We start from the raw sequence: 24,988 nt of genomic DNA on the forward strand, positions 1-24,988 counted from the left end.
TATCCTTTTAATTATCCTTTTTGTTTTCTTTTTATAAACAAATTTACGACAAATTAGACAGCCAAACCCTACGCTGACGACTTAAGTTAGGCAGAACCCTACACTAGGGAACATAGAATAGCTAAGAACCCTACATTGCTGCGAGACTGACAGCTGCGGGCCGGATACAAATTGGGAAAAGATATACAACTATTTAGAATCTCCATTGACTTGAATTGAGCACTATAAATAACAAAATCCGTGGTGGAATAGCAAAGTTGTGATGAAAATCGAAAGGTTGCTGGAAAAGTTATTCCCTGCTGTGATACACTACAGGGCATCGTGCTCTTGAAAAAACATTACATCTTACCAACCTTAGCCTTTTCCAAATTTATGGAAAAATCATTAGCAGGTTGCGTGTAGCTCAATAGCAACGTCAGTCCTTTACACAATGTTTGGTAACTTTTTTCCTTAACAGTTGCAGTGCAGCTGTTATTTCCGCAGCACGTGGTGGGCCGGATGAAATCAGTTTGCAGGCCGGTTTCGGCCCGCGGGCCGTAGTTTGGTGACCCCTGTAGTAGCCTACTGTAGTCCTTTCTCTGACAGCAAATGACACGCCAACAGCGTCAAAGAAGCATACACGATAGCGTACTGACCAAACAAAAGATAAGCAGCATACAGTGAAACAAGAATATTTGCCAAAAACAAGTAGCCTGCCCTGCTTGATCAACATGAAGTGAGGAAAAAAGCTGAATAGGAGGAAATTTGCTTACACAAATTAAACGTCATAAATACTCAGCAATAGCTTAAGAACTTGTGAAGTACTGGTAGGCTACTTAATATAAGTTTATGTTATTCTAAAAACACACATTCTCTGCCTTGAATCTTTTCTACAGAATCCGCATCTTCAACCTCAAAATTGATGGTTTCCAAACCCTTTGTAATTTCTAACTCTCAATTTCCACCAGTCCTGAAATGTTCACCTGTGCAGCTCCTCTGACGGTTATTATCAATTTCACTTTAGCGCAGTGCAGTTCTGCTGGTTTATCGTATGTCGTCGTTTGGTTTGCTTTTAATAAATTGGTATAAAAAAATGTTTAGAGATCTAGTAAAAGTTTATCTCTTACAACGAGTTCAAGACGTGAGCGGTTTGACGCTTGCTCGCTACTAGGTTTTGATTTAAATAACAGAGTGCGCTTCGGAAGTTTTTGGTTTAGAATTTAAGCTCTGCCACAAATAGATTTACTCCTACTTGCTTTGTTACAATAAGGTTTGGGATTTCGGCACATGGTTGAAAAATCCTAGGATTGTTACTGTGAGAAAAATATTTAGGCTAACTTTATTTGCTGGTAAAACGATATTGCTAATTGTCATTTGTCAATTGTGCTTGTTTGATTATACCAACAGTTCGTTTCTTTCCGGATTATACTGCAAGGTAATGAGTTATAATTAAGTTTAGTTGCAATAGACTGTTTTAAAACGAGATTCTTTCTACTGGGAAGGTGGCTTTAAGTTTCTTAATATTGTCGGATTTAACCGGATTAGGAGTTTACAATGCTTATAATCTGCATTTGGATTTTAGGTTAAAATCCGGAAGTGGATTTGGATTTTAAATTCTAAAATCTGTAGATCTCTGCTGTGTATCTATGCACCTGGTTTACGTCTAGGCTACAGAATTATTTAAGCTGGCTACAGGCTGCGAATCAGGCATTTTTAATTGAAACAAGCATGTTTATCAACATGATGAAATGAAACCGTCAAAAAAATCTGCGCACGCCATTGGTTGTGCTTATAACCTGTCCTATGTTATAACGCTTGCACCAAATTAGATGATTAGTTATATGAACTATTCAACAACAACGGATCGAAATGGGTTCTCCTCTGTTTGGCTGTTTATTTCAAATCTAAACCACATTTCCATTTGAAATTATTGTCTTTGACAATACAGGATTATACCTTTTGTAACTAAAAAATGTTATCACTTTTACAAATATTCAACGTTGCGACAACGTAAATATGACCAAGTAAAATTGATGCTTGACCTTTGCGCAGTCGTAGACACTTTAAAATTAAATCGTTGTAGCCTACAACTGGCAAGCTAATAGGTTTGGTATATGTTGAAATTTAAAACACAATAAGTGATGACCACCAATTAATGGTAAATGATTGACAAAGTAACACGTATCAAAAGTCAAACAAAACCCAATCAACAAAACAGTCGTTTCATATCTTGATTTAACGTCTGCAGACGTTAAAACAATTGGTTGTAAAAAATACTGATGAAAAGAACGGCAAGCAACGTGGCAGTGAAGAACCGCAAGATCAAGCGGCCCTGGTTCAGCTCTCTGGGTGTGCGCTTGTGCAACGCGTTTTAAAGACCCCTAAGCGGAAACGTCATTCTGCCAATCTTGACAACTTAATTACGTAATTTTTGCGTTTCAGTCGAAAATTCCCTAGTCTGATATCCTTGTACAGATGCACCGACAATATTATGGCACTGGACATAGAATTGGACTAGCGCTGGCGGAGCCTCCTCTCTTTTAACCGTTTTTAATTGAATTGTCACGTGTTGTGCTTTTGTCCATCTTGCGTAATCTACTGGAGTCCTTCTCTGAACAATTAATTTTACCTTTCAAATATTTGACCCGTTACGGTTGTGATGCGTAACTTTTCAGTTATCATTTTGTGTAAACAAGCTTGTGTGAACAAGCCAAAAACTTTCTCTTCTTGCTTTTTTGTTTTTATAATGTTAAATGTAGTGTTGTTGCTGAGTTATGTCTGTTTATAGTTATCGCAATCGGTTACAAGCGATTCATACAAAAAAGCACAAAGCAAAACAAACGCATTTTAGTATTTTTGCACAAACAATGCACACCAAAAACATCTACAAAATCCTACATTCCACTGAGGGAAGGCCGTAGGCGTAGCCAAGGGGGGCAAAAGGGGCCATGCCCCCCCAAATTTTCAAACTTTGGATTCCGAAGTTGAACCCTTTGTTGAAAATTTCTGTGTGAAAATTTCTGTGTTTCTTTCTGTGTGTCTAAAACACCCCCCCAGGACTTGTTTTAGACACAGAGAAAGACACCAATAAATTTTGCAAATCGTAAATCGCGCAAAGTTTACGCAATTTACGCTTCTTTTTCAGAATCGCTTACTCTGTTGGTTTTTTTTGTAGTTTTGTGTAGCTAAGTTTTTTTTGTGTTCTGTAATCTTAGCCGCAATTTTTGCCCGTTTGTGTGTAACAGCTATCTTTAATAAGTTAATAGCTGTTTATCTGTCTATAAATTTCATACAAATATTACCCTGAAAGTGTTTCCAGAAAGTGCTATAATCCATTATCTGAGTTTAATTTTGCAAAAATTTTCCGGGAGGGCATGCCCCCGGACCCCCTAGAATACGCGTGCCTTCGGCACGCTCTAACCCCCCATCAGCTTTATTGCTTCCCTTGCTTAACCCACCAAGAAACGCCACTGCAGATGTCTTCAATTAAACACTTTGTCGTTCTCTTCAATTTATCAAATATTAGCCCCCCCCCCCAAAAAAAAATTTCTGGCTACGCCACTGGGGAAGGCTTGTCTGGATAGTTAGCAAGTCTGTTGCTGACTGCCTCTAAGCCTTCCAAGTTCCACAACATCGATGACGAAATATTTGCATCAATGCCTTGCTCCGAGAAATTATTCATTGGATCATGAAGATCCAACACCAACTGAATTGGATAAGGTTGTTTAGATTTATGAATCTTGTAATCACTCCAAGTTTTATCATCCTCAAGCTCCTCATTCATCCTTTTTTGCATTTTTTCAACTGGATTTACAACCAGCTCAGTGGCCGAGTGGTTTCGCCTTCGGTTTTATTGCTGGTAGATGTGAGATCGATTCCAGATCGTGTCAAACCGAAGACTGTAAAAATGGCACCGATTGTGTTCTTGCTTGAGTAACACAGTGGGAGCAAGCCACGTAATGCGATGACGTCGTAAACCTGATATAAAATTAATCACGAGTTTTGTCGCTAATAGACCTTTATTAGCAGTTGTAGAGCGACAATAAATGAAACCATAACATTATTATTACTAAATTTAAACAATAAAAACTACAAAAAGTATTTAATGCAAAAACCCAAGCAGAGCGATTTAAATCAAATATAGTTATATTACTCTTTAACTAAATCCTTGACAAACTGTTTCAGGACCTTCTGATGATCCTCCTTTTAGGTGAAACAGGCTGTCAAGGGTTTGCTTTAGAGAGAAATGTTTGATTTTTTTACCAAATTTATATTAGATTGCGTTTGCTTCATGTCATAATTGCTTCCTCGGATTATCATTTGTTGCCGCTGGCTATCTCGCAATCTTGTCTTGCGTTTACACTAATATAGGTTAAAAAAATTATTTATCCCGTTAAAGAGTATTAGAGAACGATTTTTCAGCCATTCTTTTAAATTGAGCAAAATCAGTGATTACGCTTAGACTGCCGTGATTTGACAAATGGCTGACCAAAAACAGAACCAAAAAGTGGACAGCGAGTATGGTTAAGAAAAAAGTGGAAAGTTGAATATCCTTTACAAAGTCAAAGAAAAGTGTGCTTGCTTGACCTGCGACAAAACTGTTGCTGTGGTGAAGAAGTAGGCGGTAGGTTAAGTGCAACGACATTTTCAAACACACAAGAAAATGTTAAAACAAAAAATGTTAACAAAATGTTAACACGTTTGGTATCTGTTCTTTAGTTGTCTGTGTACTTAGCTCAGATCGAATTGCAGTTATTTGTTTAGTTACTTATCACTACCGTACCATTATTTACAGGTACAGTATTTGTTTAAATGTATTAGGGGGTATTTTCTGATGAGGGCAAAGAGTTCTTGCCGAAAACGTTTAAATTTATTATGTATTGAGCGATTTTTGAAATTTGTTGCTCAAGCGCACGCTCCAAGAATCGAATCAATGCCGCTTGATCCTGCTGTTTCTAAGTTTGCTTTCTTGTATTTTACAAGACTGCTTCCTATTGTGGTGTTGGTTTAACTTTTTAAGTACCAGTAACCATTGGAATCTAGATGTGCGCGTTAACATCACATTCACAGAGTAAATTCATGATTAATTATTGCTTGATTCCTGATATGAAACTAAACAAAAGAACGACAGCATAGCGGAAACACACAATGAAGCGCATAAGTTTGACATTTCATCAGGGATTTATAGAAGTAGGCTATGGGATGACCAACTAAGTTACGGTACCTGACAAGTAAAGAGTGTGTTAAACAAAGGTAGCGTACATCCAGATATTTAAATTATTTTTAGCAAAAATATATTTTTGAAATTTTTAAAGTAGTAAAGTAGTAATTTTTACAGGCAGCACCTTGACTTGTTAACCGCAAGGTTGTTCGGTGCTGCCAGACCTTTCTATTGCCATATTTTGATTTGTATGTAATTGTGTTTCTTCATATCGAGTCGTATTAGAAAGGCAAATAAACAATATCTCTCTCTCTCTGGTCGCCCAAAGCTTGTTCATTTTAGACTAGCCTGAATTTTGAAGTTGCACAAATATTATTTAAAGCAATTCGTAATTATAAGCTATCTTGCAATTAAATTGTGAATTTTCTTATAAAACGTAAATTGAAAAGACCTTACATGTTGAGAAAATATGTCATTAAGCACTTTACACAAAAAACTGAAAATACACCTCAGAACTATACAGCTTCATGTTTTAAGTGTTGAAGCTTATAATTTCAGGTAAGCTACCGTAGGCCTAATAAGTTCTATGCGTAGGAGAGGTTAAGTGTGAATGCATTATGATGGTTTAAAAATGGATATTTTAAATTGCTTTAAGTTACCATTGGAATATTTTTATGGGCAAGTTTTGGGTTACCACCAGTGTAAAACAATAACTTCTCAAAACCTTTGAAAAACAACTGGCAACACTATTGTTTAACACACCCTTTGCTGGTCTGGTAGTTGGACATCTCGATTCTTACACTTCTATGAGTCCTTAGTATTCATGCACAAACAACCCACACCAAAGATATCTACAAAATTTTATAATATACTGCATGAGGAATTGTCTGGATTGTTAGCAGGACGGATGCTGGCTGCCTCTAAGCCCTCCAAGCTCTGCATCATCGATGACGAAATACTTGGATCGATGCCTTGCTCCGAGAAATCATTCATTGGACCATGAACATCCAACACCAAGTAAACTTCACAACTGTCATCGATGTTGTAGTCATTCCAGGTTTTATTATTTTGAAGTTCAATATCATCACAGAAGAGACTTTGTCGCTCTGAAGGTATTTCTGAGTATTTGAAATATTAACGAGATTTAAACTTCGGAAAGCACCAGCAGTTAATCATAGCTAAATTTGCAACTTGTCTAACCTTCATTTTCTTCAATGATTTGCTTGACTTTTCCAATCGAGTCTGATGAATTAAAAGGCAGGCCAATAAGTTCTCCTGTTAAAGTTCTTATGCAGAATCCCCCTCCTCTCAGACGCAACACGAGGTGCAGTGTAGACTTATGTTGAATGTTGTAGTCACTAAGTGTACGATCGTCTTCTAACTGCCTTCCAGCAAATATGAGACGTTGTTGGTCAACAGGAGTTCCTAAATATGTGTGATATGTGTTATGGTTTAGTCAAAAATTTTAGAACATTGACTGCTTATTAGGAAGGTTGGTTTTGAATTTTTATCTTCAGAATGACAAAGCTTCTGGTAGGTTATTCCTAACAGATTCAGATACTTGTAGAGGTTTTGAACCACTGACACAGGGCCGGTTACCTAGATTGACAAAACAAAGTTTCCAATAATTGTTGAAGTGTTGTTGCCGGAGAATTCTTCCATTCACTAGGTATCGCTGAATAGAGAGCAGTCTTGAAATGCGTTGCTCAAGTGCACACATGGAGAGTCGAACCAGCACCTTGATCTTGAGTCGTGCTCTTAACTACTGACTTGAGCTAACGGGACGGACAAAATAAGTCGGCGAGCTAAATCACATAGGCTACTATTAATACACGATCAAAGTTCATGAATTTAGTTTTGATACTTTATTTCTAATTTCCAAATGCTTGCAATCAACCATAGCATATTATTTGTAGGCTATCGCAACCAATATAGGCTAGTACAGTGATTCTCAACGTGGTCCAGCTGGACCACTGGTGGTCCACCTGGAATTTATGTTGGTCAACAAAGAGTTCTATAAATCCTTGCTGAAACGTTCTTCAAAATTGTATCATTTACTACAGTAAATTATGTAAGGACTACAGTGCATAGCCTACAAGTGTAAGAAAATTATGTGGCATGTGTGATTGTATGTCAGCGTAACGTATCTGCGTAATAATCAAGTTTATTCTTGATTTTTGATCGATTTTTCTGGAAGTGCTTGATGAGCATACTAGATAAGCTCAGCAGTTTTTGAATTTATTTTACTAGTTGACGAGTAGGCTGTTGAACCAGGTTGAATCGTTCAAGGCATGAGTGAAGTGCTGGCAGGCCTAATCAATAAATCATATGTTGCTGTAATTGTTGTGGTGTTGTCAGTGCACGAAGATTGTGCTTTTTCATGGTACAAAGTTTCTGAAGGAGAGCTATATATTCGCTGTTTCACTGAATGTTAATTAAATTATTTTATGAATGTCACATGTTATATTTTTTCAGACGCTAAATTAAGTACTGTATTCTGCCGGAATGGCCCATTTCGGAGAAGCGGATTTGGAGACAGCCTTTTTCGGAGAAAGCCATTTTCGGAGATTTTTTGAAAATCCAACGACGCCTTCTGTAAATCCAACGACGTCTTTTGTTTCTAAACAATTCGCATTCTAAACTGCCACTTAGGTTTTAACTTAGTTGATTATGTCAAACGCTATTTGGCAACTGTCTTTTTTTTGTTGACACTTTTTCGCTGATACTTTATCTCATTTACCTCTATTAATCATGAAACGCTGTTGGAGCAAATCGTTGTTGCAATTGATCGGCGAAATGACCATTGCATTTACAAGCGCGCCGAGCCAGTCAGCAAAACAGTTTTTTTAACATTGAATCAACCTGTTCAGACGTGAAATCAACGTGAAGAAAAGCGATAGACCAACTGAGTGATTCAACGTATTCAGACATTGAATAAATGTAAATACGAACTGTTAGGCTAATACTAATAGGGTTCTTTAAACAAATCGAATGGCTTTCGTAAATGTTTTTCTCAGTTTCAACCTATATCTAGTCAGCAAAAGCTCCCTTTTGTACACGATTTCAACGTCTGGCGACGTTGAAACGATGTAAAAATGACAATTTTTGCTGGTCGGGAGCTATAGGCTACCGTACCGAAGTTGAGCTTGACCAATTAGGCGGTTGCAAACATATTTCCTTTCGATGATACCTATAGGCTACCACGTTTGGTTTGCCTTAAATTACATTCAAAAGTTTTGTTGACATCACAAATTCTTTGACTGTTTTGAGTTACAGCATCTTTTTGTGAAAAAGGTTGTTTTAATCCAAAACAAATATTTTGGACAGTTTGTTCAATGTACTAACTTACAGGCTGAAGGCACTCAAAAGTAAACACTGGATGAGATATATTTGAAATATCATATAAAATCAGCAAATAGCTTATTTAAAAAATGAATGCCTTGACGAATGACATAAACATGACGCAAATAAGGTGGATGAAACAATATCGATTCTATAGCCCAGGATGTGTATGCTGCGAAATGGCTGCACGGCTAAAAATGTTTGGAAAGTACTGCCATAGCTTATGCATACAGATGGTCTTTACAACAATCCATGCATTACAAACATCAACAATCCAATCATTCATTTTCATTCATTTCTTTATTGTAAGCTAATTCCTTTCAATATACATATGCCGCTGTGATTTTACAATTCTCCGAAAAGGGCTTTCTCCGAAAAAGGCTGTCTCCGAATAGGGAATTCTCCGAATCGGATTCTCTGAATAGTAGCAGACCCGTATTCTGCAATGCTTTCAAATTAACAAAATGATAGAAGCTCCTGTTGCTAACAAGGCAAGACTGAGACATTACCATGACATTACCATTCTATTGAAACAATATGTGCATGATGTTTTGTTAGAATAAAATTTGAAATTAAAATTATGTGGTATTCAAGTAGTTAAGGTTGAGTGTGCAAATTAAGAGGGTTTGCTTAATTTGTTAATTGCGCATTATTTTATTAACGACTAAGATTGAACACGCCCTTGAGTTTTCTGACCTATGTGCAATACAGTTTCGACTAGTGGCGTTCATGAGGCGTCAACATAGCAAAGTGGTCCATCGGATGTTTTTTTTTTTTGAATATGGTCCATGGGCCAAAAAAGGTTGAGAATCACTGGGGCTAGTAGACTAATGTTCACTTGAGTGCCATAAGCCTATCAATTCAACATGATGTGCTAAACTAGAGATAACTTTCATGTGGCATTGTCATAACAAGTCACAGGTTACCGCTCTAACGTTGCGTGTTGCTGGATGGTTCCTTTCCTTTTGCTCAAGCGCAAACACCCTACTTACTTACTCAGCATTTAACTTCAGACATGAAATTCATATAACATTAAACATTGATCACACAACCATACGTCATAACATTATTTTTGTGGTGGAAACACGATTATTGTGAAACTTTCGTTATTTCTAAACTTTGATGCGTAAAATTGTGAGTTGATCAAAGTATTTTTATTTGCCACACGAGGCAATGCTCCCACATAATCGACCTAATACTATTAACTCATCAAATACAAACATCATCATCATCATTATTTTCAGCCTATGAGAGCCCGGCCACTGCAGAGCGTAAGCCTTCCCCTTTTCATGCCAATTTACATGATTATGTGCTAGTTGGTACCAATTGGTTGTATTGCATTGTTTGTCGATGTCGTCCCTTCATCTCACTTTTGGCTTTCCTTTCTTTCTCTTGGTTTCTCGTGGTGTCCATGTTGTTAATTTTTTAGTCCATTTATTGTCCTGAATACTTGCTATATGACCTGCCCAGGACCATTTTAGTTTCTTGATTGTGCTTAATATATCTCGTAATTTTGTATGATTTCTGATTCATCCGGCAGTCTTTTTATCTCGCCATGTTAAACCCATCATGATTCGTTCATGTGCTCTCAGCATAGTTCTTAGTTTAAGTGTTAATTTCTTTGTAAGGTTCCAAGTTTCTGCACCATATGTACTGTAGCGGTTGGAAGGATGCAATGATCGTAGACTTGCTTCTTGAGAGAAAGAGGCAGTTTTGACTTAAATATTGAACATATCAAACTTGCTCTTCCGAAGGCTTGCCATCCAAGTGATATTCTTCTTTTGATTTCATCTTCTTTATTGGAGTTGGTTGTAATTTTTTGGCCAAGATAGATATAGTGATCAACTTTTTCGATAGTCGCTCCGTCCAAAAGAATATTGCTGCCGATGTCTGCCAGCATGTTAAACATAACTTTCGTTTTGTTAAAGTTCATATGAAGGCCAATCTTTTTGCTTTCTGTATTGAGTTCACTTAGCATTGTTTGTAATTGTTTAGGTAGCTCAGATATAAGGATGATGTCATCAACAAAACGTAAATGGTTTATGTATTCACCATCAATTTTGATTCCTTTTTCTTCCCAGTTAAGTTGCTTAAAAATTTCTTCTGAGGCTGCTGTAAAAAGTTTTGGAGATATTGTGTCACCTGGACCGGAATGGCCCGTTTCGGTGAGTCCGATTCGGTGAGTCCGATCCCTTAATGGGGGATTTTTTAAATTTTTTTTTTAAATTATCGGGTACCATAGCCTAATTATTATTGCAGTTTTAGGGTTAGGGGTAGGGGTTAGAGGTTAGGAACTCACCGAATCAGACTCACCGAATCGGACTCACCGAATAGTAGCAGACCCCACCTGGACATACCCCTTTTTGAATCTGAAATGGTTCAGAGTCTTTGTGCAGCCAAATTATAGATGTATTTTTCGCGTAAATGTTTTTGAGAAGTTGAGTGTATGATTGGTCAATTCCCTGTTTTTCCAGTGCTGAAATGACAGCTGATGTTTCAACAGAGTCAAACGCTTTTTATAATCTATTAGTCCAAGGCAGAGTGGGATGTTATATTCGTTTGTTTTTTCAATAAATTGGTTGATAATATGCAAGTGGTCCATGGTTGAAAACCCTTTCCTAAACCCTGCTTGTTCTCTCGGTTGGTGGTAGTCCAAATCTTTAGCAATTCTGTTGGTAATTACTTTTATTGGTATTTTTTAGTTTATCTTTTTAGGTTGTCTTTCTGTAGTTGCCTGTTTGGCTACGCCTTTGTAGTAGACAAGGAAAAGTCTATCGCTCTATGTCTGCACACTTGGTTAGCGCTTAACTTCGTGAACGAAGAAGCTTCAACATCAAGCGGTGCTGGTTCGACTTGCGGAGTGTGCGCTTGAGCAACAAATTCTAAGGACTGTTCTTCATTTAGTGGCACCTAATAGATGGAATAAGTCTCAGGCAACAACACTTCAACAATGGGAAACTTCACTCTGTCAATCTCGGTAACCGGCCCTGCGTCAACAGTCTCAGGAATAACCTGGTAGTTTCGCACTACCAGTGACTTCCATATTTTTCGCCCGACTCCTCAGCCCTGGTTTTTAAACAACCAGCTTATGCCGGATGTCGAACCTGGTTCGCATTATTGAAAAGCGAGGGTCTAATTATCTTCTGCGCTTTCCCATCGCTAAGTCTAATAGTAGGCTACTGTATAGGGCAGGGTTACTCAACTGGCGGACCGCGGTCAGAATCCGGACCTTCTGGGTGTTGATGGTGGACCTCGGCTTCTTAAAGAATAACATCATTGCCACGTTTCAGGGTCTCTTTAAACATATTTCTACTGGAAGAAAGCAATTTTGTCTGTAATTATCCTAGTAGCTAAGGGGCTTCGACCTCAGACCCCTGAACACTTTGTCAAAAACCTAATTTGAGTTATATTTTTCCAAAAAAAAATGGTTCGGTACTGGTGCTGATAGTTTAATTTTCTTGGTTGCGTGTGATATAGGGTCCACGTCCACGTCTTTTAATCTACAGACTTTACTAGGCATAGCACCTAAATGACCGGGCGCCACAGTGCTCCGCACCTAAATATCCAGACGCCACAGTGTGCGCGCCTATTAGACCAGCGCCTAAAAGACTTGCTCCCAAAATTAATAGGTGAAAGTTAATAGCCTACGACCAGAGTTGGACAACTAGATACTTCTAGTTGTCTAATTCGATGAATTAGAGCAAAATGTTAGTAGGCTAATTCTAGTTCTAATCTAATTTGGTAAAAACTTGTTTACTCTAATTCTAGCTCTATTCTAATCTCCGGTTTTGCTAAAAATTCTAGTTTGTCCAACAGTGTTTTTCAGCAAATGAAAGGAAGCCTCATGCAAGAAAACGATCAAGATCAAAGTGTCATTCCATCGCTTAAATAGCGAAGTCATTAAAAACTCGATTAACTCATCAATTCACCCACATCACAATGTCGATTCCTAGACGTGGTTTTAACGCAGTAATGGGGGAATGACACTTTGATCCAGAGTTGCCATATTAGCGTTTTTATCCAAAAAGAAAAAAAAATGTGACGACTGCCTCAAACTAATTCTAATCTAGTTTAAATTCTACTCTAGTTTGCGAAAACTTAGCTAGCTCTAATTTTAAGTCTAGTCCAATTTGTAAAAACTATAATAGCTCTAATAATAATTCTAATCTAATTTTAAAAAGCTAAAAAAATTCTAGTTTTCCAAGTCTGCCTACGACAGCCTACGTTTTGCATAAAATAGCAACAATATTTACATAACCCCTTACTGCAGTTTGGCTACAAAATTGGTAAAGTTTGTTGTAAAATCAGACGTTGACCAATTTTTTACATTCGAGGAACATTTACCTTCTTGGTTCTGAATCTTCTGTTTAACGTCATCGATAGTGTCAGTAGATTCAACTAGTAAAGTGATTGTTTTTCCAGTCAAAGTTTTCGCAAAAATCTTCATTCTTGTTTGAAAACCAAATAATTAATTTGAACGCTTTAGAATCAACTTTGTTGAAATTCTCTGTTCAAAAATCGTTAGTGACAAATACTTCGACATTTTCCATGTAGGTTCTGAGGTCACGATTCACAAAATTTGTCCGCCCCGTTAGCTCAGTGGTTACGCGCCGCAAGTGCGACTCTTGGGGTGTGCACTTGAGCAACGCATTTCAGAACTGCTCTCCATTCAGCGGCACCTAGTGAATAGAATAATTCCCCGGCAACAACACTTCAACAATCGGAAAACTTCACTCTGTCAATCTCGGTAACCGGCTCTGCGTCAAGAGCCTCTAGATACTCTGATACAAGTATGCAAAACTACTAGCAATAACCAATCAAGGCTTTATCAGTCCGAGGATAAAGATTCAAAACCAACCAACCAAAATTTTGCTCAAAGCGTTGTAGGCCTATAGTGCTTTTCAGTTCATCAAAATTAAAGTTTTCCGTTCATCACTTAAGCTTTGCGTGGTTTTAAGTTGCTTGAACAATGAGCAAAACAACATCACTAAGCAAGGACGTCGCTACAGTCGCTATTATTGGTATCTCCAATTTATCCAAATCATAAAACACACCACAGACCCAACAACCTGGAACACAAGATTATAACAAAAGCATGTCTTCACCGGAGTGGGATCAATTACACAGTTTTCGCTTCAATTACATTAAAATTACGTCGTTTTGAAATTTTCAAATTACCATTATAACTATAATTACTTTCAAATGCAATTAAATACACGTTTTTATTACAAATATTAAATGTTTCAATGTTTATGTTTATAGGCTATTAGGGAATTTGATGTTTATCAAAGAAAAGCGGAAATGTATTTAATTACATTAAATAAGTATTATTATTATGCAAGCTTATGTTTATTGAATAAATAAAAATACTATTAAGAAAGAAAATAAACGTCCTGCAATGGATATGGGTTAGTATTGATAACAGTGGCGTAGCCAAGGGGGGGTTTTGGGGGTTAAAACCCCCCCTTTGGCACGCGTGTGACGTCACGATATTGAGAATGATGCTTTCAGTATAAAAAAATGCCTAATTTTAAACAAAATTGCATTAAAAGAGCAAGTTTTGCCAATACCAAACATCTCAGCCAGGAATTAGTAACAAGAAAACATAGAGACTTAGCTTTATTTCCGAAAAATGCCGAAGAAAACATGATCTTATCCTTTTGCTATGCCACCAGACACCACCATTTTACAGGAATATTCGTAACCACATTTTTGTTGAAAATGCTCTCAGAATGCACCAAGTTCAAAGTGATTTTTTAAAATTTTCTGGGGGAGGCCCCCCAGACCCCCCGCCGCTGGGTCTCGTCAAAACCCCCCCTTTCCAAATTCTTGGCTACGCTACTGGATAAAACTTAATCTACAAAAAGCATTCACGATATGGATGACGCTGCACAGATATTATGCAATACTGTTCTTGTTGGCGTAAGAATCAACTTTTCAATATTTCAAAACTATCAACAACTTTTATAATTTTGCACATTGAGTGATCTCAACTTCACCAGGCCCCTGAAATTGATCCCATATGACTTCTTACCAACTCATCAAATGTCATGATTGTGTTTGAAAATATAAGTTACTGTAGGCTACTAAGAAACCACACGCCACCATCTGAAAAATAAAACTGTTAGCCTATAGGCTACTACTTCATCAAAATTTGAGACAAAGGAAGGTTCGCAATAGTTTTGTTCTTACAGGTGTCATATTCTGTCTGTTTACTGGTGTATTATATACAGAAATAACGTACACTTCCACTGTGATTAATTACTGACAACAGAATGTACTTCCGGGATACTTGCCAGGGTTGCCAAAAGATAATCTGGTAACCGGTCATAAGCATAACATAATAATCACATTTCAATACACTACATCCCTTCCTTCTCGGTTTAAAACGTAGTTTTCAAAGGCATTACTTCTTTCGATAAAAACCTATTTTACATTAAATGATCATAACAGGTGATGAAAACCATGAGCACTTGAACCAAACGACGCATCATCATTAGATTTCGTTTACGTAAGCATCATTCATGCAATCTATGGTATACACAGATTAACTTTAAGTACCAACATTTACTGTCAAAAGCAATATAGCCATACTCCAAAGATCATGATTAGCCTAATACGTTTGCTTCTACTTTTCACACTTTGATCTTGAAATTGTAGTGGCGAACAATTAAATAGATTACTGCTCAATTGACATGACGTTTAAACAAATAGACATGCGTTCCAGAGCTAGTCTTTATAACGAAAGAACAAAAGGAATCATAGGTAGGGATGGGCAAAATAGAAGAGTAAGCTATTCTAGAATAATTTTTCGAATTTAGAATTTCGAATACTTATTCTAGAATATTTTTTTTTAATGTCAGAAAATGTCAAAAAGCTTTTATTCTGGTTTTATTGAAGACACATAATGGAAAGTGGCAACTAAACGAAAAACAATAGTAACTGCCTAGGAGAGCATGTCTTTGTGGCAGTGAAGAATGTTTAAAGCTTCTAAATGCTTGCCATTGAGCCGCAAACGCAGTTTTGATGCTGTTAATCTAGCACTCGAGAATAGTCTGTCTGAGGATGCGGAAGTGGCTAAATACTTCCTTGCAAGATCAAACAACATGGCGAACTTTTCTTGATTTTTGTTCCACCATTCAATTGCATCGCTATATGGTACTTTTGCCTTAAGGTAGGATCGGTTTTCTACGGCAACTCAAAGCTGTTAATTGTCATGGTTACTTGATGCTGAAGTATTTGTCGCCTCAACACCGGAGCTCAATAGATCATCCATTTTATTGGATTGGTGCATTGTTGCGGCAATTATGACACTAGGTGTAGCGGTAGCCTCACTCAGAGTTGAACCGTGTTCCATGTTTTGTATGTACGATAAAAATAGATGCAAATCCACAGCACAACGGTCTTCCCACGTCTACAAACCGCACTGGTAAAGAGAGCTGGCTAGCTGTGGTTGAGCCGAATGTAATTGATCGACGAAAAATCGATAAAAAATTTTGGTAGTCTGAAAAGTGGATATTTTCATTTCGGTTTGGAAAATTCGATTCGAAATGTCATTTCAATTCGAATAATTAGATATTCGGATTGTAACTATTCGATATTCTATATTGCCCACCCCTAATCATAGACATACAAGTCTGCATTCTAGTCACTTCAAGTTACATAATCGTTAAAGCGAGCAGGTTTACTGACATTACGTGTCGGACGAGTACGTACATGTATTGAGGACTCATTCAAATCAGCGTTCACGGTCATGTCAGCAGGAGGTGAGTTTACATTTTCATCACTGGTGTTCAATTTCTTAAAAAACGACGAATTTCGTGTCAATTGAACCTCTTCATTGTTTTGTACTGTCACTTCCCCCCTTTCCTTCCTAACTACCTGTTGGGTAGCGCTATCAAAATTTGCAGAAAGTTTATTTGATTTTTGACTTTTAACCAAAACTTCATCTCCAACCCGAACATCTGAGTCGACAGCACGTCGCTTAAAGTCAGTATATAGTTTACCGTCTATTTTACCCTTCCAGTCTCTGTCTCGAATCCCTTCATCAAAGATCTGAGGTTCTCGGCACAGTTCAGGTAATTTAGACTTCATTTCTCTGCGAAACATCATATAATAAGGAGTAGAACCTGTAGAAACTTGCGGAGTTGAACGATATGCCATTAGAAATTTGTTGATCTCATACCGCCAATCTTTCTTTTCAACTTGAGCAACTTTGATTGCCTTTAACAATGTTCGATTTTGTCGTTCCACCTCCCCGTTTGCTTGAGGCCATAATGGTGTTGTTTTGCGGTGTATTACTCCATATTCTTCTAGAAAATTCTCAAAATCATTCGATACAAATTGTGGACCATTATCAGTTCGCAATGAGTAAGGTACTCCAAACCTTGAAAACATGGGCAGAATCGCTTGAATCAATTTTTCGCTTGTGATTGATTTCAAGATTGCAATTTCGTAAAAACGACTAAAGTAATCTACCACTACTAAAATGTTCTCACCACTTGGTAATGGACCAAGAATATCTGCCGCACAATCTTGCCAGGGCCCACTTGGTGGCAATACCCGAGCAATTGGTTCTGGTCTGCAAAAGTCGCTGGTGACTTGACATCCGTGACAAAGTTTACACATCTTTTCTGCATCAACATCGATCTTTGGCCACCACACCTTTGTGCGTAATCGATTCTTTGTCTTGACAATGCCTTGGTGACCCTCGTGTGCCAAATTGAGCACTTTTTCACGCAATGTAGCAGGTATAACGAGTCTTGTCCCTCTGAGCAACAAGTTTCCATATGTACACAGTTCATTTTTTACATGCAAAAAGCTTGTGGCTGTACACTTGGACCAATTTCCTGAATGAATATAGTCCCTAATTTCTGACAATTGTGGATCAGCAGCTGATTCTTGTTCAAGTTCTTCTGTAGATAAAGCGACTGGCATACTTTGAAGAACAATAGATCTCACATAATCATAAGGTTCTTTTAAATCTCTGCTTTCTTCATAGGGCTCTTTATTTAGCCTTGACAATGCATCAGCAATGTTAGTTTTTCCTGGACGATAGATAACACTAAAATCAAACGATTGTAAACGCAATACCCAGCGTTCTATTCTTGCTGATGGTCTTGATTTCTTCGTGTAAATGTATTGCAGGGGCTTATGATCTGTTTCAAGTTCAAAATGTCTTCCAAATACATACAAATTGAATCTTTCACAAGACCAAACCAACCCTAGAGCTTCTTTTTCCGTTTGGCTGTACTTCTTTTCCACATCTGACAAACTTCGAGATGCATAAGAAATGACTCTCCACACTCCATCTTGTAACTGAGTCAACACAGCACCTAGACCAACTGGAGATGCATCTGTCACAATTCTTGTCTTACAGTCATTCCGGTAATATGCCAATGTATCAGCCTTTGTGATCGCTGCTTTTAATTTCAAAAATGCATCTTGGTGTGCTTTATGCCATTGAAACTTTGCAGTCTTTTTGGTCAAGTCTAGTATAGGCCTTGCAATGGTTGCTAAATTTGGGATAAACTTAGCTGAAAACTGAACAAGACCCATGAATGATCTGACTTCACTAGCTGAAGTTGGAGGTTGTGCTTTTTGAATAGCTGCAATTTTCTCTGCACTGGGACTTACCCCTTGTTGGTGCAAGTCATGTCCAAAAAATGTAAGCTTTGACATTCTAAACTGACATTTTGTTTTATTCAAAGTCAATCCAGATTTTAACAACTTTTCCAGTACCACATGCAATCGACTGTCATGTTCTGTCCTGTCTTTTCCATAAATGACAATGTCATCTGCAATGTTAGCAACACCATCGCAGTTCTTCAATAAATCCCAAATAATTTTCTGATATTTTTCAGGAGCAGAACTCAGTCCAAACATTAGCCTTTTATATCTGTATAGACCTCGATGTGTAACAAATGTTGTAATATGGCGGCTCGTTTCATCCAACATTATTTGATGAAAACCCCATTTTAAATCCAACTTACTGAAAACAGTACTACCATTGAGTTGATACAACAGTTCTTCAACAGTGGGAATTGGATGTCTCTCTCTAACTATAGCCTGATTGGCTTGTCGCATATCAACACAAATGCGAATGTCACCATCACTCTTAGGTATGACTACCAATGGAGAGATCCAACTTGATGGTCCTTCTGGGACTTCTTCTATAATATCAGCATCAAGCAATTCATTTAACTTCACATCTACCTTTTCTCTCAGCGGAAATGGTATTCTTCGAACAGGTTGAGCTACTGGCTTAAGAGAATCATCAATATGCAATTTTAACTCATAATCTTTTAACAAGCCAACACCAGTAAATAAACCATCATACTTAGACACAATGTCATTATCAACTTGAGGTTCAACATTATTAGCACCAGATTTAACACCATTTACATGTATTGGACCAACATGCAACAAACCTAAAGTCTCTGCGGTGTCTTTGCCCAATAGTCTGTGTCCATCGGTATCTGCTACCACAAAGTCAGCAACACATACTTTTTGTGTAACTTTTGATTCAACTTTTGCCGTAAATGTTCCTAATGTTGGAATTGGCTTCTTACTTCCATACGCGTACAATGTTTTAGCAGATTTCCTTGTTGTTGCATTAATATTACATGTCTTCAGCCATTCCCAAGTTTGCTTGTTCACAATGTTGCATGATGCACCGGAATCAACTAACATGTCTCCCACCGACACACCACCAATGTTTAAACTTACACTGCACAGCCCATGTGTTGAACTTTTCATTGAAAAGACATTATTATAGTTGATGCTCCAAATTCATTTTCACCCAATCCTGAATTATCTATTTGATTGGCATTAGATTTTAAAAAGGTTTTAGATTTTGCATTTCTTTGTTGATAAAACTGTGTTGTATTCCTTACTTTTGATCTGCATTTCTTTTGAAAATGTCCCAGATTTCCACATTTGTGGCACTTCTTCCCTCTTGCTGGGCACTGCCTGTCAAGTTTGAAATGACCAAATAATCCACATGCAAAACACTCTTGTGTGTCTTTTCCCTGTTTTGACTTAATGTTACTCTTTCTTTGTATAGGAACTGAATTTACTTCATGCTGCATGCTTGGTTCTAATGATTTTCTTTCCATCATCTTAACCTGTGAATTAACTGCTTCATGTGCTCTAGCAATAGCTAATATATCATTTAACTGCACATCTCCTTTTTCCAAAAACTTTCGTCGTAATTGATTGGAATGACATTTATCAATTACTTGATCACGAAGTTGGGTATCCAATGAATCACCAAATTCACACATAGCTGCCTGTTGTCGCAGTCTGCAAACAAATTTGTTCACCGGCTCATCATGTTTTTGCATCAATTGCCTAAAAACATGGCGTTCAAAAGGTACATTAGCCTTAGGAAGAAAATGATCATCCAACAATGTTAAAGTCTCTTGAAGAGTTTTACCTTCATTGTCTGGAACCAAAGAAAAATAAATTTCTTGCACATCCAAACCAGCAGTATGCAGCAGCAGAGCTTGTTTTTGTTCATCACTGGTGACACCTTTTCCAGTGATATACAATGAAAACGCCCGTTTCCATCGCTTCCAACGTTGTCCCTGGCTTTGTGTATCACCATTGACATCAAAGGGTAATACAGCTGACACCTCGCAGGTAACTGCAGCTCCATTCATGATGCTCACTAGTAGTTTGGACAACACGATAAGAACAATTCACTGTCTGCTTGGACCTCTTGAGCTAATAGGCTACAGATTTAAATATTTTCTTCGTCGCCAAATGTCATATTCTGTCTGTTTACTGGTGTATTATATACAGAAATAACGTACACTTCCACTGTGATTAATTACTGACAACAGAATGTACTTCCGGGATACTTGCCAGGGTTGCCAAAAGATAATCTGGTAACCGGTCATAAGCATAACATAATAATCACATTTCAATACACTACAACAGGTACATTCGCATCTTATGAATATAAAAACCTCAAACTATTGTAGGCCTGGGATTGTGTTTAACAGGGGTGTCTAATTTTTTTTTCCTAGAGGGTCACATTCAGAAAAATACATGTCCGGGACAGTCGTTAAAGGAAAGACACATAAGCAGTACCGGATTTACCACTAGACTAAAAAGGCTGAACTCTGTAACCTCAAAATTTAAAATGTACCACGTATATTTATAAACGTTTATAGGCCTACATAGCCTATATATTTGGAGAAACTTTCACCTGGTAATAATGTAAAATTTTCTGGCAAACAGTTGTAATAAAGTAAAGTATAAGTATTCATAAACAGGTCGTAATCTAAATTAAATTTCTTGTGTGTTTGCTTTTCATGAAAAGGAAATATGACATAGGTTAAAGATTACATTTTTAATGGTTACTTTGAAAATGGCTTCATTGTTAATATCATTGAGAAAATTATCTGCTAATTTTTAACGAACGATGTTAGGTAGCTATTTTCTTTGACCAACATTTCCTATTTTACAGTAGCCTAAATTTTCACACAAATGTTTACAATCAAATTACAAAATTTGGTTGTCTTTAAATGGATAATTTCAACACTTGCGTGCGGGAGCGTAATCAGGAGGGCCATTGCCCCCAAAAATATTTTGATATATGCACTGACTAACAGACTTTTAAGCTAGGCTATTGGCTAATAGATATTGATATACCGGTACTGTCAATGTCAGTTGCCTTTTTTGTGTGTCTGAAATGACAAAATCATCGTTTCTGTGAGGTGGCAATTGACTAGCAGACTGTATGGTTGTTTCGTTGTCTCTCTGTCAGTATGGCAACTTGTGTCAGTTTTGCAGTGCATATAAAACTTGCATATTCCAAACATTGTACTGTTTCTTACCGGAATGGCCCGATTCGGTGAGTCCGATTCGGTGAGTTCCCTATTCGGTGAGAGCCTTTTTCGGTGAGAGCCCTATTCGGTGAGTTTTTTTTTAAATTATTGAGCGCCGTAGCCTAATTATCATTGCCGTTATAGGGTTAGGGGATAGGGGTTGCGGTTTTGGGGTTAGGGGGTTTTGGGGGTTTTTGGGGTTTGGGTTTTTTGGGGGGTTGGGGTTTTTGGGTTTTTTTGGGATTTGGGGGGTTTGGATTTTTGGGGGTTTTGGTTTTTTTGGGGGGTTTGGGTTTTGGGGTTTGGGGTTAGGGGGTTTGGGGTTAGGGGTTAGGGGGTTTGGGGTTAGGGGTTTTAATTAGGTTACGGTACCCGATAATTTTCAAAAAAAAATTCAAAGAAATCACCGAATAGGGCTCTCACCGAATAGTAGCAGACCCGTTTCTGACAAATAATTCATTGGTTGACTGTCAGGTCTCGCAATGATGCAAATAAACAGAACAAAACAATGCAGTTGTTTTGGTTTAATGTAAATTGAATAAACTTTTTGCACTCAGTTGCAGTATCATTTGACAAAGCTTTACTATTAATTAGCTCTGAAAGTGTTCTCAGAATGGGCAATTTTAAGACATTTTTTTCAAAATTTTATGGGGGAGGTACCCCAAACTCCCATGCTGCCGGGATTACTGACATGTGTAATATAATAGCTTACTCATTTTTTCCCCACCCCGAAGTTATGTGCTGGAGACGTCCCTGCTTGCGTGCATATTTCTCCATCACTAATAAATTCACTATCGAAAAAGTGGTTGCTTGAAATACTCGTTTTTATGGCTGTTAGAGTGGAAGTTAGGGGCCTAAAGTGGACAATGGCCTAGAGCCTTTTATTCTCTAAATCTGGCCCTGCACAAAACTCCTCTTTTATGTAGCATATCAATGTTTGTGGACTGTGCGTCCTGACTGAACATAAAGAAAACGCAACATTTAGTACATTTTCTTTCCTTCGCTTATTTTTCTTTCGCTCAGCTGGGCTATCTTGATACAGAGAGCTTTCTATTGGACGAAACAATGCATTTTTACAACTTCGTTTCCATTTTCTTGTATTTTGGCGCACACCATGACGTCAGTAGCCATTCTCTTCACCGCCTGCCATAGTTTGAGCTCTATCTGTTGGCTTATATCGTGATGATGGTCTGGCTATTTTGCGTAATTTATCCGGCCCTAAGATTGATCGTTTGAGAAAGAATGTCATTCAATTATTTAAACAACATGGCTTAAATATTACTGTGGATACTGGTCTAATTGAAACTGATTTTCTTGACGTCACTTTGAATTTGCTATCTGGTAAATTCTGGCCTTATAGAAAACCCAATAATGATCCAATTTACATCCATGCCCAGTCCAATCACCCACCCAACATTAAGAGACAAATCCCGACTATGATTTCAAAGCGATTGTCCGCCACATCATTTGGCCAAAATGAATTTGATAAGACCGCATCTGTTTATAATGATGCCCTTTTGAAAAGTGGTTTTGCGGAGAGAGTTTGCTACAACCCTGCTAATAACTTAAGAACATCTAGGAAAAGGAGCCGGAAAATTTTATGGTTTAACCCTCCTTTCAGCTTGCAGGTTGATAGCAATATTGGTAAGGAATTTTTCAAACTTGTTTCCATACACTTTCCACCCCATCATAGATTGCACAAAATATTCAACCGTAATACTATTAAGCTGAGCTACAGTTGTACTCCGAATGTTGCAAGCGTCATATCCTCCCACAATAAAGCAATATTGCAGGCTGATAATATACCATCGCAGCCTGGTTGCAATTGTAGGGTGAGGCCAGAATGTCCTTTGAATGGGCAATGCTTGCAGAAGGCCATTGTTTACAAAGCTACCATTGATAACAGCCCGAAGGTTCTTAATTACATTGGTTGTTGCGAAACTACTTTTAAAAAACGTTTTTCCAACCATAAATGTACCTTCATGGGTAGGTCTAAACGAAACAGCACCGAACTATCTAAGGCAGTTTGGGACCTTAAGGACAAGGGTGTTGATCCTAAAATAACTTGGTCCATCCACAGCTGTGCTCGGCCTTATAGTGGTGGTGGTCGTAACAATTGTGGCCTATGTTTGGCTGAAAAGCTGGCCATTCTGAAGGCTGATAGTGGCCACCTTTTGAACAAGCGTTCGGAACTGGTCGGCAAATGTCGTCATAGAAACAAATTTAAACTCAAGTACTTCAAAATAAAATAAATTCCTTTTGATTTTCACAGGTTTTTAAAATTTCATTTGATTTTTACAGGCTATAAATCTCATTTAATTTTTACAGGTTTATAAACAGATTTTATTTCATTTGTTCAGGACACTACAGGTTACATCATCACAATTCCTTGGGATTTTTACAGGTTATAATTTTGAAAAAATTAAATTTCATTTGATTTTTACAGGTTATAAATCTCATTTAATTTTTACAGGTTTAAAAACAATTTTTATTCATTCTGTTCAGATTACTACAGGTTGCGCCGATCATAACAAGCATTTTGCTTCTTTGTGATGTCATAAATGTTGCCATCATGTTGCTTGGTTTCCATTGGGACAAATTGATTGAAACTTTATGTGGCGGATGGAGGCTGTCCTTAGTAATTCTGGAGTTTTTTTTTGTGCAGATTGGATTACGGTTATAATATTTAATATCTTTTCAGGAATTCAGGTTTAGAGGGGTTTTTTTGCAGATTAAATTACAGTTGTAATATTTAATATCTTCTCAGGAAGTACAGGTTTAGAGATTTTTTTTGGCAGATTAATTTACAGTTGTAATAATTAATATCTTTTCAGAATTATCGATTCTTTACTGTTTACATGTTTTTTCAGGCTACTTATTATATGCTTGGTAGCATATAGCCTACTATCTATACTTGTGATCGTGTACTTAGAAATGTGTTAAAAAATTGTAGGCTATGTAGTAGCCTACTGTACTGTAGTCCTTTCTCTGACAGCAAATTACACGTCAACAGCGTCAAAGAAACATACACGATAGCGTAGGGGAAGTGTGGGACCTATGGAACACCAGATTTGCTCCTAAACCAAAAGTGGATTTAAAAAAATATTTATATTTGGAAACACCGTTTTGACATGTGAGCAGAAATCAACTTTGAAAATTCTGGAAAAGGCTGTTTTGAAAGACACAAACGCTTTTTTATGTTTTTGAGCTTGAAAATGTACCTTTGAGGTCTAACTTTGTAAGAATTCTTCAGGAGTTTAGGGCAAGCAGGACTCTTAGCGCAGAATCTCCGATAAAACCATTTATTTAAACAGTATATAAACAAGAATGCAGCACAGTGAAGTGCATCATTTCAAATTTACAACCAGATCTAAACATCATGGCTATGTGGGACCTATGGAACACTGTTTCACATAGGTGTCCATCTCTAAGGGGCGCTATCAATATTCTGGCTGGATTTGTCATTTAAATGGTAAAAAACTAAGAAAGAGACACTGCGGTTTTAAATAAGCTCTGCATGCAGTCGTTGCCAAAATGTTACTGTTCAATGTGAACCCTATTACCCAAAATTTGTTGGTGGCAACACTGTTTAATAGGCTATATAATGTTCGTTGCATAGTGTTTTTACTGAAAACTTCGGAATAAAGAATTCACTTTGAAAGGTGATATC

At 37.4% G+C, this 24,988-nt stretch overlaps 1 protein-coding gene across 1 annotated transcript in view; it reads right to left on the reverse strand.

Annotated features, from left to right (window-relative positions):
* Positions 1-6,001: 6,001 nt before the first annotated feature.
* The window catches only part of LOC145783975 (uncharacterized), a 67,825-nt gene continuing 48,838 nt past the window's right edge, over positions 6,002-24,988 (reverse strand). The window contains exons 9-12 of the mRNA XM_082595736.1: positions 22,929-22,932; positions 12,827-12,930; positions 6,341-6,565; positions 6,002-6,258 (exon numbers count right to left, since the gene is read on the reverse strand). Of these exons, the coding sequence (XP_082451862.1) occupies positions 6,002-6,258; positions 6,341-6,565; positions 12,827-12,930; positions 22,929-22,932 (590 nt within the window). The remainder of the gene's footprint in view (positions 6,259-6,340; positions 6,566-12,826; positions 12,931-22,928; positions 22,933-24,988) is intronic.

Source organism: Aplidium turbinatum, chromosome 15, assembly GCF_918807975.1.
Source record: "Aplidium turbinatum chromosome 15, kaAplTurb1.1, whole genome shotgun sequence".
Lineage (NCBI taxonomy): Eukaryota > Metazoa > Chordata > Ascidiacea > Aplousobranchia > Polyclinidae > Aplidium > Aplidium turbinatum.